Genomic DNA, 18,577 nt, shown 5'->3' on the forward strand with positions numbered 1-18,577 from the left:
CGACGCGAATTTTGCCGTCCGCTCCGGGAAGGGTTGCGGTTACTCGACCCAGCACCCACTGCTGCGATGTCTTCGTGGACGACGACGAGTTGGCCTGGTTGGATGTTGGGCTGCGGGTTCACCCATTTGTTGAACTGCTGAAGCTCCAGAAGGTAGCTCTTCGACAACGCGCGCCAAAATTGTTGCTTGAGAGAGCAAACAAGCTTCCATCTGTCTAAGCAGTGGCTGGGGTTGTCGGGTACCTTCTCCGGTGGCAAAGCTCGCAAGGGGCAAACGATTAGCAGGTGCGCCGGTATTAGCGCCTCGCCGTCGTTGGGGTTGTTACTGAATGGTGGGAGCGGTCAGGAGTTCAATACTGCTTCTATTTCGACGAGAAGCGTTGCGGTTTCTTCGGCCGTTAACAGCGCGTTGCCGACTGTTTGGCCGATTTTACTGCTGCTTCCCACAGGCCGCCGAAGTGGAGTGCCCTCGGAGGTATGAAGACGAAGGTGAATCCTTCGTCGGCGGCGTGTTGGAGAATATCTTGCTTCTGTTTCAGAAAGACTTCCCGAAACTCCCTCAAGTTCCTCTCTGCTCCCACAAAGTTCATCGCGTTGTCTCAGTATATTTTGGCTGGCATCCCTCGGCGCTCAATGAACCTTTTGGGAGCGAAAATAAATTTATCAGCAGTTAAATCAGTTACACAATAATATACCTCACACATTGTGAAGGGCGTAATCGATCGGCGGGTGGATTATCCAGGATCTGACCTTGCAATTTTGGCTTATAACGAAAACAGTGAATGCATTCTCTTACAGTTCGTCTACAGGCTTCTCGAGCATTTATCAGCTATACTTTTTCTCGCAGAAGCGCTACCAACGCCTTTGGACCGGCATGGTGATTACGAAAATGTAGGAACCGGATATATGCCTTCGCAAAGTGCAAATTTTTGCGTAATAGTAAAGGGAACTTAGCATCATAGGGGAATGGTGCATTGAATAATCGGCCGCCTACTCGAATCAGTTTAAACGATAATGATGATTCCGAGTGTTCATGCAGAAATGTAGTTAATTTCTACAAGCTTGGGTGAAGAACGGTTTTTTTTCGATAATTTACTAATTTCATTGCTGAATTCAAACTGTTGAATTATTTCGACAATTTTAAGCAAACTCAATTGTAATTCCTTTGCCGTGGGTATTATTTCAGATTCTGTTTTTCGCTCTCGTATTTTTCGAAGCCATCTAAGTATATAAGCGAAAATCCGGAGCACTTTTCTGTGAGATGACAACATTTCAAATATTTCGAGAAGTTGATTTGTCGTGGCGTAATTGCGTTCTTCTTTTTCTCGAGTGTTTCTTGTTCTGGAGAGAGACTGAAGTTGACATTTTGTGGCCATGTAGCAGGGTCTTCTAGGAGGAACTGTGGACTACCATACCATATTGAATTACCCAATTCGTCCACGTTACAACCCCGAGACACTTGATCCACTGGATTTTGTTTTGTGGGCACATGACGCAACGACACATTCTGAGTCCACTCTTGGATTTCGGACACTCTATTTGCACCTAGTTTGCAACGACGATGGATGCATTTTAATCCAATGCAGAATTATTTCGGAGTCTGTCCAGAAAATCTTGACCATAATTTGGCAAGAAGATGGGCTGCCAAGAGCTCTAAACGCGGAAAAGATTTAGTCTTCAGCGGAGTCACTCTAGATTTTTAAGTAAAGCAACGTGCATTTCGTACCACTAGCGGATTGGCTACGTATATACGCAGCCATACGCGCTTTATTGAAGCGTCAAAAAAGCCATGAATTTGGCAGCTGGCACTCGACTATGTATTTACACACCGAGGAAGGCTAATTAATGGAAGCTGCAACAAATTGATTTTTAAGTTTTGCCAGCTGGTGTCAAGCCGCAATGGAATCGACTCAACCTAGTCTAGCTTTTGAATCCAAAGCTCTTGTAATAGGATTTTAGTTTTGGTAACTAGCGGGGCTAATAAACCAAGAGGGTCAAAGAGGCGAGCGGAAACCGATAAAATATTACGTTTAGTTGCTCACAGCTCGCTAAAATCATTCTCCAGAATTAAGCGAAAAATGTTATCTTTCGGCTGCCAGTGGATTCCCAGCGTTTTGGTAGAGTCAGTATCGCTGAGCTGCAATATTTTTTGGAGTCTCTCACTATTCGATGAGTTCGAATGATTGGAAAACCACTTTGCTAATTTCAGGCCTGCCGATTCTAAAATTGTATTTACTTCCTGTTGTATCTGTGTGCCTCACTCCATATACTTCCCACTACTCTATACTGTCGGATCCTGTTAATAGGTCGTCGACGTAAAAGCCATTCCGAATGACTTTGGAACCGAGAGGATATTTGGCTTTATTTGTGTCGCTTAGCATTTACAGACACCGTGTGGCGAGAAATGGTGCAGGCATAGTGCCGTATGTCCCGATGTTGAGTCGAAAAATTTGCAAATACTTCGATAGATCCTGTCTCCACACTATGAGCTGGAAGTTCCTGTCGTCTTCGTGCACCAAGATTTGGCGATACATCTTCGTGATGTCGGCAGTCATGGCATACTTGTGCAATCGGAAGCGAAGGAGTGTCGAAAAAAGATCCGCTTGAACGACCGGTCCGACCATCAAGGTTTCATTCAACGCAACTTGTGTTGATGTGCGAATCGTAGCATCAAAAACTAAGCGCAACTTGGTAGTTGCAATGACGACGCAGAAGACCTTTGGATTTTTGACAATTCAAAAAGTTTTGGTACCATTAAAAAATATCAGACATTTACTGTCATAAACCTCTCTCAAACTGGCCAACGCCTTTATATAATTTTCTTCCGACATTTGAAAGGACTTCACTGTGCCCAAGGCTTCACCGAGTAGACTTGACACTAAATGATTAAATTTTTCAATATCCGGGATTGTGGGAATATTGTGCACTAAACTCTCAAACCGACTCATAATGTTTTTAAATTCGGAATATTCTCCTTTGATTTTAGGTAACGACATTTTTTGTAGTCGCGAGCAGTGAGGAGCAATGAAAGATGTTTCGGCAATTGGCGATTTATTTCTCGTCAGAATGGATTTTAAATGGACTTTATTTCTACAATTAAGTCCTCTAACTCTCCACGGGCAATATATAATTATATATATATTTTTTTATAAATCTATATAGGTATTAATACGGAGAGCAAAATTTTGTCGTACCTTTTTTTAGTATTTATAGTCATAGAAAAAAGTTGAAGCATATACCATTAGTAGCATATGTAGAGACGGCTTGCACAATGTATTAAAATAGACACATAAGTGAATAGGTGCAGGTAAAATTAATCACACTATTTTACCTGTATTATAATATATCATGCTATAATATGTATCATGATATTATGTATTTGTATCATGATATAAAAGTTGATGAAACAACTGGAAACTTATACATATATTGTGAATCAATACTATTATAAATTTGATTCAGAAGTTATGATGGTCATGGATTAATTAATGATTGTTTTTTATTATGGTTTTTCAAAAAAGAATAAATACATTTTTGTTTCGTAATACGTAAAATTAAATGTTTCCAATTGATGAATAGAAAAAAATTATGATATTTGAAATACACAAATATAGGATCGCTTAATACAGGTAAAATGGGATATTTTTCATATTTAATTTTACTACATATATTCACATATATCATGTAAAAGGTTTCAGCATAAGCCATCCATTTATATATGTTTAAACTTTTTTCTATGACTATAAATACAAAAAAAAGATATGACTAAATTTTGCTCTCCGTATTTATATAACGTCGAATAACGTCGAAATTTCGACGCATGGGCGATCCTAGTATATATAAATATATATAAATATTTTTTTTCCATTATAATGGAATGGAATAGAAATAATTGAAAACTAGGGCGAATGGGTTGGTGCGTGACTACCACAGAGAGAACGTAGGTTCGAATCTCGGTGAAACACCAAAATTAAGGAAAAATATTTTTCTAATAGTGGTCGCCCCTCGGCAGGCAATGACAATGCTCCGAGTGTATTCTGCCATGAAAAACTCGTCATAAAAATATCTGCGGTTCGGAGTCGACTTGAAACTGTAGGTCCCTCCATGAACTTGGCCAAACACCCAAAGGGTGTACGCGCCAATTTTATATATATATAATAAGAATAATTTTTTAATAATTTTATCGGCAATAGAAATTTCGTTTGAGCATGGACTCAGTCTTATATATAATGATAATATTGATATGGCTCAATTAGGTATGGAACAAAATATCGGCCAAATGACCGCCGCGGCCTCGGCGGCCCACCTCCATCCGATGGTCCAAATTTTCGATGACGCTGAGGCATAATTGAGGTTCTATGCCGTTAATGTGCCGAATTATCTCATCCTTTAGCTCTTGAATTGTTGCTGGCTTATCGACGGGCCTTGAAATTTAACCACCCTTTATACAGTGCTATTGGCTTCTAAATACAATATTATTGAAACCCAAAAAGGAAGAAAAATTCTAAATATTTTAAGTTTAAATAGAAACAATAATAAAGGGTTACCAAAAAATATATACATATATCCCTGTGTTCACCAAAACAATCAATCAATATCACAAACAAGTAACTTTTAAAGAAAGGTTTGTTTATTTTCTGTATATACCTCACTCAATTGTCAAAATCACATAGAACAAAGTAACGGTTTTCAGGTGGCACCAGCTTTGTATTCTATATATCGTGATTGAAATGGGTAAATATTTTTTTATTCAAATTGGCATTATGGTAACTTTTTCTCATAAGAACTGTCAAATTCAATCACTCTTTGTTAAATATATTGCGATTATAGTCCTCATAGAGTAAGCATGCACTATAATCTTAGATTATTTAACTGTTTGGTTTCACAACGTTCTTTTAAATGTGACAGCTTGTCAACATCATGTTCCAGATTAAATCATTTCAAGAAATCATAACGCACACCACAAATCGGAAGAGCCCCTAGCAGTATATGCAGCCCTGTTATTATTCATCTATTGCTTCATCTATTCGCCACTTGCTAACGCTTTGCGAAAAGAAGAGGCTTATTATTACACCACTACATAAAATTTAACTTTTGTATTAACTTTAAATTAATTAAGTTTCGACTCATATTTATAAAAAAAAATTTCAGCTGCCACCTATTTTGGGAATTTGGGGAGCGATGGGACTTGACGAAGCCACATTTTCCTGTACTATTTTAAAGAAGAATGGAAAGTCGATCAAAAAAACTTTGTTTCTGATTGGATTTCTTTTGCCATGCATAGTTATAATAGTTTCATATTCCTGCATTTATTTAACGGTTTTACGGCAAAAAAGAAAAATGGACACACATAGAAATTACAAAGTTTCACCAAACGAATCAGTATTGACTGCTCGAAAGCACAACGAAGATAACAGGTTAACAGTAATGATGGTTACCATATTCGGTTGCTTTCTTTGTTGTTTTTTACCATTAATGCTGGCTAATGTAGTGGACGATGAAAGGAAAACTAATTATCCTTGGTTTCACATTATAGCATCGGTAATGGCATGGGCTTCGAGTGTTATTAATCCGATTATTTATGCAGCAAGCAACAGGAATTATAGGTAAGTAGTGCAATATTTTTTTATGACTTATTCTAAAATAAGAATCGATGTACATATCCTATTCATAAAACCAAATTTTTTTTAAACAGTGGTTAGGTCAGATTCGTTCGATGATTTTATTTATATTTAAAATGATGATTCAACTGCAAACTTTCACTTTTTTTAAATAAAATTTAAATCTTGAGTTTAAATTCAAAATGGGTTTTATTGACATTTAAAAAGGAAAATTATATGTAATTGGATATGTTTGGTGTTGCATAAAGCATTGGGAACAGATTTGGGTGTTTTCGCAATTTTGTTATGTATTTTTCTCTGCTGCTCCCCACTTCAACTTTGAGCAGAGGTATTTGCAACATGGCAATATTCAATCCTGGTAAAACCATGGTCTTCTTAGATGTAAGGAACGCATGCAAGAGCGTCAGATGGGCAGACATATTAGCCACCTTAGACAAAGGTTAAAAATTTCGGCATATCTGCAGCACATAATGAGCAGTTATTTGCGAGATCGCAAACTCGTCTATCAAACCCCGGGGAGTTCTCGAGGTATAGACGTCACACCGGAGCGGCACAAATTGTGGAACATTAGTTATGACAAGATATTCAATATAGAAATGCCCGATAGTACAGTTCTAATCGGATATGCATACGATATCGCTGCATTCATCGCAGCACAAAACCATTAAGAAGCTCCTAGAAAACTTAACCAATTCGTGATATGGACACAAACGTGGCTAGACTCACGTGACCTCAAATTAGCCACAGAGAAATTGGAGCTAATATTTCTAACAAAGAAACACGTCCTACTAAAAATTAGCATGCAAACTTGCTCCAATACGCTAACCAAGAAAAAAGTTCCAAAGTTCCTACACATAACACTGAACCCAATACTATCTTTCTGGGCCGAAATAAAACACAGAACAGCAAAGAAAACCGCTCAGATAGCATCACTTTAGGAAACGATTTAGAATAGTATTAAAAAAAGTCAGTAGTTTGCAAGTCACAATATTGACGTCATTAACGTTAAAAGTTCGGACACGAAACTTGCTGTGGGATCGGTTTAGGTTTATGCTGTATTTTGTTTTTGTTGTAAATGTTCTTTTGAAATTGAACTTAGTTTAACCCTTTCAATACGGATTTTTTAAGGGGAAAAAATATTTAACCATGAAATGTTATTACTAGTGATCTAAATAGTATGTCCTCTTATATAAATAAAGAAATTATTTCTAGGAATTGAGAAAATGTCCTGGGAAAACATTGTCCCACCCGTAATGAACACTCAGTAGATCTATAATTGTCGTTTTTCCACTTACTGATCTACCACGTGCTACGATTTAACTACGACTGCAAAACATGTGTAGAGAAAAATACAAAGTATAACGGGCCATACGGAGCATAATTGATGGTATATCTCGTAAAAAACTAATGTGAAGAAAATACACAGCGATGCAAAGAAATATTTGGCATTTAGTAAAACGAAAACACTCATACGTATGTGTCCCGTTAGTATTGAAAGGGTTAAATATTTTTTTTTTACTTTTTTTTGTTTTTAGCTAAATACACAACCAAAAGCTATTTTAACCATACTTCACTTCAAAACTAGATTACTTATGTAAAACTCAAAATAACAATTGAACCTTAGATTAATGAATAGCAATTAAAAGTAGAAGAGGTATTAGAGAATAGGCATAAAAGCAATAATTGTTGGGATGAAATAAAAGAGTGGAATAGATATATTATAGATAATGGCATACATACACTAAGTTGCGAAATAGAAGGTACATGATGAAAGTCAGAGATATTCGGCAAAATAACGAAGCAATACCCTTTATATTTTGAATTTTTAGGAGTAGAATATTCCGCAAGACAGAATACAAAGTATAGATGTTCAGAAAACTATATTTTAATGGGACAAAGTTGAGTAAACCCGAAGATTTTGAGAAATGAAGTCGATCTAAGAGATGCCTGGGCTCCTGAGTAGTAATGATCTTCTGAAGTAACAATAAACATTTGAACATTTGAAGCAAATCGTCAAATGATACATACGCAATTAAGGGGTAACACCACTGTAGAAATTTCAAAAAATTGATTTTTTTTTTATAAGCTTAAAAAATTCTTTGAACCTTTTAAAATACAGAACAAAAAGTTTTATACGTTACCGAAGTCTATTTCATAAATATTTTAAGCTTTTAACCAAGCGTTAGTGACTGCTACCTAACGACTTCTCCAAATTTCCAAACTTTAAACGCGTTTTTCTCAAAACACGTTTTCTGAAATTGGCACGCAGCATAACTCAAACAATTTTAAATATTTAATCAGGTTTTTCACTACGTCTGTATAATAACCTTCTTAAGAGAAGAGCGTAGGGGATTTTCGATAGATTAATTTAAACGATTGTTATAATTATTTAAGTGCCGTTTTTTTAGTCCAAAATAGAGTTTTTTCCTTCAAATTCTTGCTAATTCCACAAAAATAAATATTTTTTAAATTCCCTACGTGTTTCTCTAGCTATTCTTATCTAGATTAAGAAAAAAAATGTTTCTTTGTTCCAGATTAAAATTTGCACCCTCTGTGCTGCGTGCCGCGGAGCTCCTTCAAGAGAAACCACATTACAAAAATGTCTCCAATGCCGCCATTTTGTAAAATTTTTCGATCAAACTTTGTAGTTTTGTATTTTAGTATATAAGTAATAACTTCCCAAATCAGAGTGATTGTTTCCCCTTTCCTTCTATAAAAAAAAATTCTTTAAAAATCGTGTTTATTTTACGCGTGTACAGTGGTGTTACCCCTTAATTGGCTTCGCAAACACAGAAATGTGGTCAAAACGAATTTACAGTAGGCATGTATGTATACATAGAATATGTCTACTGCGACACACACTATTACAATTAGTATACTACAACTCATAAACCACGTCGCACACTGGGGATTTTGCGGAAAAAAGTCAAATTTGCAACATACCACCTACGCAATGTTTAATGGTATTTCTAAATTCCAGAATAGAACCAACAATAAAATCAAAAAGAATTACTAAACTCCGACTTACAGTTTTTTTTTATAGATATGTCAAAAGTATAATTTTTTTCTAGTATTGAACTGACCAAGAAAAAACTTCAAAGCCCAAAGTGGTTTTTTTTTCTTTTTGCTTGAGCCGACTTCCAATTTTTTATTTTTCATTTAGGGTACGATATTTTTATATATTTTAGCCGGAAGAACAAAGGCTGTAAAGCATTTGATTATCTATTTATAATTAATTTTACGAAAAAAAAAAATCATATTCCTTCATATTCTTGGATCTGCAAGTTGAGCTACATTTACCTACGGTCAGAAACTAGTATCAACGTGTTGCTTAATAACGTCTCTTTCAGTTTTAATCAATTGCAGGTGCCACCAGGCGCCACCGGGCGCCACTGATTATTTTTTGGCAATGATAATAACTAAGCGCTTTCTAGTGTGTGCATAATGATAACGAAACACTTTTAATTTTGTTTTGACATTTTGAGGGTAATTCAGAATTATGAACTTACATGTATCCTGTGCGTAAATATTTGCTGGCTTATATTAATAAAAAAAAAAAAATAATTTAAATTTATGAATTAAAAAAAAAAAATTTTTTTTAATTTTTTTAAAAAAATAGTTTTTAGACATGTTCTTTTCATACACAAATACACAACTTCGTTAGTAGTAAAAATGTAAATATTTTTTGGGATGTATATTTTTTTCCGCATCTCTGTACAAAACTCCCCAGTATGCGTCGGTAATAAATACATTTTAGATAGAAGCAGTTGAATTATCACTGGTATAAAATGTTGAGTTGCCCATATCTTTCGGAGCATAACATATACTATACTTCTCCTGCAGGACTAAAAATTTGGTTACTCCATATCATAGTTCTATTAATTATAACCCCTAAATTTTTGCAGCATTATTTAGTCTAACTATCGTATAGTTATCAAGTTATAACTGTATGTAGTGATGCTCTGAGATTTGTCTTGATTGAGGATTAACCCTTTGGGGACGAGTGTCGGCATATAGCGGCCCAAGCCGTTTTACCGTTGCGGACGCGTATCGGCGGCTAAATTCCAAATTATTTCGTAGCTGTAACGCTCGCGACGTCTGTCGTTCTGAGCGATAAGATACGCATACCTATATTAAAAGAGTCACGTTTTCACTGAAAGACATTAAGGACCATTAGCGACGAAGTCTTATCTTCTTTATAATGTGACTTACGATTTGAGAGGACGGCAGAGTCAGAACGAATTTCAGTTCTTCGATTCAGTCTCTTAGGGTCACTGCCAGAGGAACCAGCAGGCTCTTTATATATTTTATCTTGCTGTTTTTTTTTTCAATTTGTTTTTTTATAATAATTTTTTGACTTAATGAAATTTTTTTCTTGTGTTAAATAAAGCCTTAGTTTTTATAACGTTCAACGTATTTATTTTCTTTACTGCGCATTCCAATACCTCTCGTCCTCAGAGACGCTCGCTCGTCGAGCGGCTCCGTACCCAAATGGTTAATACAGGGTGAACGATATGAAGTGTTACCTATTCAAAATACCGTAACTTTCTTGTGTGAAATTAGTTTTTATTGATTTCAAATACAAAATTGTTCAAAAATGATTACAATTTTAACATATATTTACTTTAGCTCGATATGGACACCTTTTGCCTTGACTATAGCCTTCAAACGGTCAAAAAATTAGTTGCATGCTGCACGAATGTGATCTTGAGGTAGTTTGGCCCATTCTCGTATAATCGCTTCTTTCAGCGCATCCATACTGGCATATCTTTTAGTCCTCACCTTGCTCTCCAAAATGGACCAGACGGAATAGTCCATCGGATTTGCGTCTGGCGAATTCGAAAGCCATTGTGTGGACGAAATGGAGTGTGGAACCTGATTTTTTAACCATGCTTGGTTCACGGTTCACACAAGCTTTATGAGATGGTGCCGAGTCCTGTTGGAACGTCCATGGTCTACGACCGAAATGTTTACGTGTCCACGGCCCTAAAGCAGCTTCTAAAACATTTTCCCCGATAATAAATCGCATTCACTTTGACACCAGGCTCGATAAAAACGATTGGAGAGCGTCCATCAGCGGTTATTGCGGCCCAAACCATTACTTGCGATGGGAAATTGCTTGGAGTGGCCGTACCCACGTAAGCTCAAATTCTCGTATGAGCGTTCGGTCAAGTAAACACGATCGACATTTTTTTCATCAGAAAACACAATGTTAGGAAATTCGCCACGTTCCTGCAAGCTCTTACTCTTTCGCATACGCTTTGCTCTTTCGCACTGAACTTTTTTTTGCCGGGGTGGAAGATCGTGTGCTTTTTGGAACTTTTAATCCTTGACCTTGAGCTCATTTTTCAATATGCGTCGAATGCTGTCTTGCGATATTTTTTAGTTCTTTGGCCATTTTTCTTCCACTTCGACGTGGATTTCGTTCAAGTCGAGCCTTCACTTTCCGAACCATTTCTGGCGTTGTTGCGGTTTTTTTTGGTCCACCTCCATAGCGATTTGCAATGCTACCAGTATCATTGTAACGTTTTATAATGCGATACACAAACATTTTATTCACTTTGAGGTGACTGAGTTCACGAACAATGGCTGGTTGTGATTTTCCAGCTAAATATTATATAACGCAATCACACGAAAAAAAATTTAACAAAACTGAGACGCAAATGCTTTTGATGGCTTATAAACAATACATTGAACGTCATTAGAACAATTTTGACGTTGATGTCAAGAGCTGTTTCACAGATACAAGCAGTGTGAAGTTGGTAACACTTCATATCGTTCACCCTGTACATTGGTTATAAATTTGAAGTCAGTATTTAAATTGTTAATAAAAACAAATGGAGTCAAGGAAACAACTAACATGCAACTGAACATCACCTGCATAAACAGGGACAAAATGGAACAAGTTTTTAAGTTTTAAGATTAAAGTTTGTGATTCACAGAGTCAAACGTTTTGGAATGGAAGTAAAGTAAGAAAGGTCATATAGTCAATATTGAGTCTAGTGTCGACCGAAACTTTTAAGGGTGCCGCAGTGTAGATCTCACTGCAATGGGTTCATCAAGAAGTTGTTACTCAGATAGGAGTTTATCCGGCGATGAATGATACATTCGTACTCACCTTATCCGCAGATGAATTTTTTGACACTGTTTAGGGCTTTGTAAAACATAATTGCCCGATAAATTAAAAAAAAAAAATCACAGAAAAAGACTAAAGGAAGCCTGTTCTCGTCGGCAACTTATTGCATTTTGTGTAAGTATTTTGGACAAGGATCACACGAAATAAGCCGTTTTTCTGGATCAGATCGCTTTTATGTTTGTATTGTATTTCAGGTGAATGAAAAAAGCGATAAATCGATTGATACAAAAAAAAGTTAAAATCGAAATTGTTTACCTGACCAGAAAAACGGAACACATTCCCGTTATTTATGGCCCAAAATTGAGTTTACTTCTTTCGGCGTTCCTTTGTGTCATTTCGGAACTTGATAGTTTACCTACAATGTAGTTTTTTTTAACCTTGTATGCAAAAATTATAAATCAATAAGTACATGTGTGGCAACTGAAAAAAATGCATACGATCGGATAACGTAAATCACTAAACATTCATTTTATTGATTCCTCACGCAAATCAAAGGATCCGAAACATAACTAATAAACTAATTTTTATTTCCGCAGGATAGCATATTACAACACCCTAAAGCATTTAAAATTCTGGGGCAAACCGTTGACATCAATTCATAGCAGAAGTATCCACCCAAGCAAGAATGAGGATTACACCGGACCAATCAGAAGTATACCTTTGTTCCAAGTTGCTAGTAATAATTTGTGCCAAACATACTCAGTTTAGTAATTAAAAACAATTTTATAGTATTATATGCATAATTATAAAGTACAATAAAAAAACATTTTTGATGAATTTTGTCCTAAACAGGTGTTCTTGCCGATAAATACGAAATGAATATTTTTTTCTTTAGAGAATATTTCAATTTTGGCTGGCCCATTTTTTAAGAATTAATGCAGCAGAATGAAGAAATGAATGAGCTAAATATGAAATATCTCAAATTTGAGAACTCTCGTGTCGTTATATTTTCTACATTTTATCCATGATGGATAGTAAGTAAAATTCAATTTGGATTGGCTATGAAATTTTGGAATGAAACAAACTTATAGGCAATGAAATATGGACGGAAATTTAGACTTAGCATATAAAAAGGAAATGATATTAAAATAAACACATTTACCCAAAAGTGGCCGTGGCCTCGACCTTAGATAAAGAGTTATATGTGCACCATGCGCACAAACGGATGAATAGAAATGGCTGAATCGACTTTTCTTAACATTCCGAGCCTCACCACGAAAATAGAATACAAAGCTTTAGTTATTTGAAGTAACCATTTATTTTAATTCTTGGTTAAAAATTGATTCCAACCATTTGGGCGCCGTGCAGTTTAAAGACTGCCATCCCTGTCCTTTTTTGTGTCTCTCGTCTGCCTTCATTCGTCGGTGTTGCCTGTCATTTACAAGTCAATGTCGTATTAATTAGGTGAGTGCGTTCATCGAGTTCGAGTTGTCCGAGCATCAAGGCCGACATTCGACCATACTGCGCGATCATTCAGCCTCAGAGGACAGATCATAATTTATTAGAAATTCGGGCCATGATCACCGACACTCTCTGCAACATAGTCCTCGATTCTTGGTTTTAGCTATATTGTGTTGCCCGAGGTATTTCGGCTTTAATTTGAATCCCGATCCCTACCGTGGGCCCTCGATGGCTACTAACTTGTTTCTGGCATACTTGATTTCGGCTCGTCGCTGTTTATATAAATATCGGGGACTCGACGGCTCAACCACGAGCTCCTTCGTTGGGTATTTCGAACAGTTCGTATCCAATCGATCGCTCTCTGGTCTTGCTTCAATCGATGACAACGAATTGTCCAGAATTCATCACGGGATTCGGCTTAGAGCGTCAACGCGACGCATTTTCATTGCCCAACGTGAGACTCTAAGGGGAACGTCATTTTTCTTTATGTTCACAACGACGGCATCGCCATCCGGGCTTTTGTTAGCGCCTACATCTCATAGAAGTGATATTTTTTCTCCATCGGCTTTATCTTTCGGCTCATATACTGATCCTTGTCGACGATGTCTTTTCAAAACAGGACTGCGTCATATTCAGCCATGCTTATATCAGTACTTGTATCTTTGTCATATTTCAATTGATCCGTCTCTGCTATTTCTCAACTCTCCTTGCAATTTGCTGATTTGGCTTAGAAGCTTTTATCGGAGGGCTTTATAAAATTCGCACTACGTGACGATCCTCCGATCTCACCACACTTTCAGCCACTCATTATGCCGCCCATATCTCACCCTGCATACGCGGACTCTGAGCCGCTTGTTAGTGGCCTCATTCAGCTTCGTATCTGCATATTTACTTATTGCTTGAACTACGCCCAGATCATCGGCGAATGAACCTTCAGGACTTGCAGTCGACATAACTGCTCTTCCAGAATTTTTGCACTCATTCCATCGCTAACCTTCATCACCGCATTTGAAATACGTTAACTGCGGGGACAGCTCCGAGTAAAGTACATGCGCATGATTACCGTGCAACGGCCTGACTCAAAATAAAGGCTTTTTCAATCGTCGTTAAAGTCCTTTACGATTTTCGCCTGGTACAGGTTGCCCTTATTGCCTGCTATAAGAAACTCCTTCGATGAAGTACGCGATCAAGCTGGCCAATAACATACCTACTAACATTTTCCAAGCGCAGAGCGGATTTTAAAGAATCCCAGCTGTTAACTCGGCATTGGTTTCGAATAAAAAGTTTCGCTCCACCTTTTAATAACGGCCTAGCATAAATATATACATAATTTTTTGAAGATCTCTTAAAAACCAACCCCTCGAAATGTTCCTTTAATCCGTCCACTGTCAGAGCTAAACTTTCCTCTCGTTCATGTCTTAAAAATTTTCAAAACTATTAAATTATTTATTACAAAATGAGTAAGATAAATATAAAATATTCAAAATATTCAGTTTTAAGAAAAACCCATTAATAAAATTATTTATTATTCAAAGCACACTTTTTTCGACTCTACTTTGCAAAATTAAACTACATTTGCGTTACATTTTTTACATCGCCAGCACTGCAAAACGCTATTCGAATACTGCTAGTGTATATTCCACAAATATTACAAATAAAAAAACTACAATTACGACTTAACTGGATATGGTCCGACAAGTTCTTCTGCAGTGGGTTGTTGTGGTGCTGCTCTTCCTGGAACTGCCATTTGCTATGCTTACTGATGTCTCACGCTGCCTTCGCCATTGCAAACTGCGCACCTCCTATAATACCTTCATTGAGCCAGAGCTACGCTGAAGCTCTGAATCTGCAATGGGAGGTGTTGGTTTCCGATGCAGGTGTCGGGAGCTTAGAAAGGTGGTAAGCCTCTCGATGAATGTTGCTTAATATCTCTCTATAAGTAAGGTATCAGGTGGCATCCCATGGTTGTGCTAATAGCAGCATTCTGACGGCTCTGTAGCTTTGTCCACTGCAAATCACTGATACTAGGCGACCAGACGGGCGCAGCGTAATTTAGAACCGATTGGTCAGTTGCTTTAAATTCCTACACCAACATTTATTTGTCTTTGCCCAAAGTGCTAGCGAATTGAGTTCCTTGTTGAGGTTTTGGAACTTAGTGGCAATTGCGGTTGTATGCGCTGAAAAGGAGAGCAAACTATCGAAGGTAACGTCCAAGGTTTTAGAGTTGTTATCGGTCGGTATTGGTGTGTCACCGACTTTCATCTTTAGCTGTAGTTTGACCTCGTCCTCCTAATGAGGGTCGCCGTGGATTTAGTGGGGGAAAAGCGATAAAGGCTGGTGAGGCAATCGTTTACTTTGGAACACAGGACATCTTTGGTTAAATTCGATTGTTTACTGGCGGCTGACGTTCACTGATGATTCTATCCTGACGGGTCTGGCGTATAAAACGGTTATGCAAAAAGTGAAAGGGCCTGGAGCACCACAGCCCACGTGCCTACAACTACTGCAACAAATAGCATTAACGTTCTTTCCCTCACAAGGCAAAACAAGCGACGAAGAATATGACTTGGATGCAATCGTAAATGAACCAGCGGTGACACCAGAAGAAGTGTTAAACACACTAAAACGTGTAAAAGACCGGGTTCCAAACATTTCCCTTAAAACCGCGATACGGGCAAGACCTCGCACATTCGCCAACCTATACAATAAATGCTTGGCTGAAGGCACCTTCTCAACGCGACAGATATTGCAACGCTTGGTGCTGCTGCTTAAACCAGGCAAGCAATCATACCAACCACCCGCATAGAGACCGCTTTGTATGTTGGATACAGTAGGGAACATTTTTTAATGTATCATATGTGAAGCTATCAGCGGGGAAACACCACCACATGGGATGTAAAAAATGCTTTCAATGCGGCAAAATGGTCCAACATACTACTAGCCTTAAAACACCACGTTATCTCTTGCGCATCTCATCAGAAGGTATTTCAGCAATCGTCATGTACGACGGGGTCCTAAATATGCGTTGTTGCTGGAAAGATACCAGTGAACATCCATATATATATATATATATATGTATATAATTGACGCGTACACTTCTGTTAGGTGTTTGGCCGAGCTCCTCCTCCTATTTGTGGCGTGCGTCTTGATGTTGTTCCACAAATGGAGGGACCTACAGTTTCAAGCCGACTCCGAACGGCAGATATTTTTTATGAGGAGCTTTTTCATGGCAAAAATACACTCGGAGGTTTGCCATTGCCTGCCGAGGGGCGACCGCTATTAGAAAAAACATTTTCTTAATTTTGATCTTTCGAAGGTATGTCTTTCATAGAAACCAAGAATTGCAGACCCCAGAAATGCGATACAGGTGTTGTTTAGTCATTTTAACTGCGACTTCGCACAAGCCGCCGAAATGTGGCGAACAAGGTGATGTGAATCGAAAAAATCGTTCTTAGCACCTGCGAAATTGGTTGCGTTGTCTGACCAAATACAGCTTGGCATGCCACGTGTGGCCGTAAATAACTTGAGAACTTCCAAGAAAGCACCAGTTGAATGCGAGATGACGATTCGATTATTCATGGATACCAGGACTCTGACGAATTTCTGGGAGTTTAGTTTGAGGCACACTGGACGTGGGCCAATTACACTCTTCCCCTTGCAGGAACGGGGGTCCATACTTCCACAAATTTGATTGTGAAAGTTGTCGGGGAACAGTTCCCCTGGTTGATCTGTCAGCAGGATTCAAGGAGGTGGGGACGTAATGCCACCTGAATAGTACCACAGATGAATCTGACCAGCAATAACAACGACTCCCGAAAAGCTTCAATTTGGATATTCCACCCAGAGCACGGGATGTTTAGAAAATACCTCCACAGATTTAGCTATGATAATTCACCAAACTGCCCCATCTGCACGGGGAACACGGTGCATTTTGGTCAGCAGTGAGAGTTTTCTCATGGCCAAATGCTAATGCAATATAAATTAATTAAATTAAAATACGAAATTCTTTTTGATCCATTGTTTTGAAACTAACAAAAGTAGCGTTACTCTTAGAACAATAATTCAAGAATTGATGAAATGAATATGTCATGAAACAGTTGTCTGTTTAAGGATAGTACTAACTGAAAAAGAACCAAACTAATACTCTACAAGACTCTCATCATGCCCGTCCTAACGTATGGCGCAGAAGCGTGGACGATAATAACATCCGATGAAGCGACGCTTTTAGTGTTTGAGAGAAAGATTCTGCGTAAGATTTTTGGACCTTTGCAAGTTACGGCGAATATCGCAGACGATGGAACGATGAACTGTATGAGCTTTACGACGACATAGACATAGCGCAGCGAATAAAGATCCAGAGGCTACGTTGGCTGGGTCATGTCGTCCGAATGGATACCAACGCTCCGGCTCTGAAAGTATTCGATGCGATACCAGCTGGTGGTAGTAGAGGAAGAGGAAGACCTCCTCTGCGTTGGAAAAATCAGGTGGAGAAGGACTTGGCTTCACTTGGTGCGTTCAATTGGCGCCGGTTAGCACAAGAAAGAAACGACTGACGCGCTTTGCTGGACTCGGTCAAAATCGCGTAAGCGGTTATCGCGCCAATTAAGAAGAAGAACTAAAAAGAAGTGAATGCAATAAAACTAGTGCCATATACATATGTGTTAGGCACGGGATTGTTCAGCCCAAGTGTTATGTAATTTTTTTTAGGATTTTGCCATTTATTAAATCGTAGCCCGGTGATTTTTTGCTGTTCAGATTTTGCAAATGATACTTGATATCGGCTGATGTTATCATTTTCATTTTCTGTTCTGGGTTAGTCGCGTTTAGATTTTGTTCAATGTGCGGGTTGTCTTTTTCGTTTAAGAACATAGTTTTAAAGTGTTCAGTGTGTTTATTGGCTTTGGCCCACGTTCCGCGTTATGTTTTAGTAAGAAGTTTATGTGGAAATGGTTGGACTAAGTTTTCAGTTGCTCTCCATAGAGAATAATTGTAAGCTGCCGTGGCTCCCAAGTTATGTATGTATTGCATTTTCAAACTTTTAGCTTATTTTAGTAATGTTTTTATTTCAGTCGTTGATTTGTGAACTTCTGCCCTATCTTCAGGATGTGTAGTAGTTTGTCACTTTTTACGGAGTTTCCTTTTGTGCTGTATTCTTTGTTTGATATGTATTGGAATAGATTCCTTGTGTTGAATTTTTTTAGTCGGTGTCGAAAGGGTGAGGGCTTCGATGACGGAATCGTTGAAAAAAACTATTGCTGAGTCAATTCTGATTTCCGTTCTTAATGAAACATTTATTGCCAATTATGCTTCCACACTTTGTCGAAAATAATTCCAGTCCGTTTTATTATTATATAGCCCTATAAAAATTTGTTCGTGCAGAGTTCAAAGAATTATTATTAGAAGTAGCGAATGATCCGACG

At 37.8% G+C, this 18,577-nt stretch overlaps 1 protein-coding gene across 4 annotated transcripts in view; it reads left to right on the top strand.

Moving 5' to 3' along the window:
- Positions 1 to 12,545, top strand: part of LOC129238791 (protein trapped in endoderm-1) — an 84,040-nt gene extending 71,495 nt beyond the window's left edge. For all 4 annotated transcript variants that reach the window (XM_054873975.1, XM_054873974.1, XM_054873976.1 and 1 more), the window contains 2 exons: positions 5,151 to 5,605; positions 12,293 to 12,545. In XM_054873975.1, coding sequence (XP_054729950.1) covers positions 5,151 to 5,605; positions 12,293 to 12,464 — 627 coding nt within the window. In that variant the 3' untranslated portion in view covers positions 12,465 to 12,545. The remainder of the gene's footprint in view (positions 1 to 5,150; positions 5,606 to 12,292) is intronic.
- The last annotated feature ends 6,032 nt before the right edge of the window (positions 12,546 to 18,577 follow it).

Source organism: Anastrepha obliqua, chromosome 2 (assembly GCF_027943255.1).
Source record: "Anastrepha obliqua isolate idAnaObli1 chromosome 2, idAnaObli1_1.0, whole genome shotgun sequence".
Taxonomy (NCBI): domain Eukaryota; kingdom Metazoa; phylum Arthropoda; class Insecta; order Diptera; family Tephritidae; genus Anastrepha; species Anastrepha obliqua.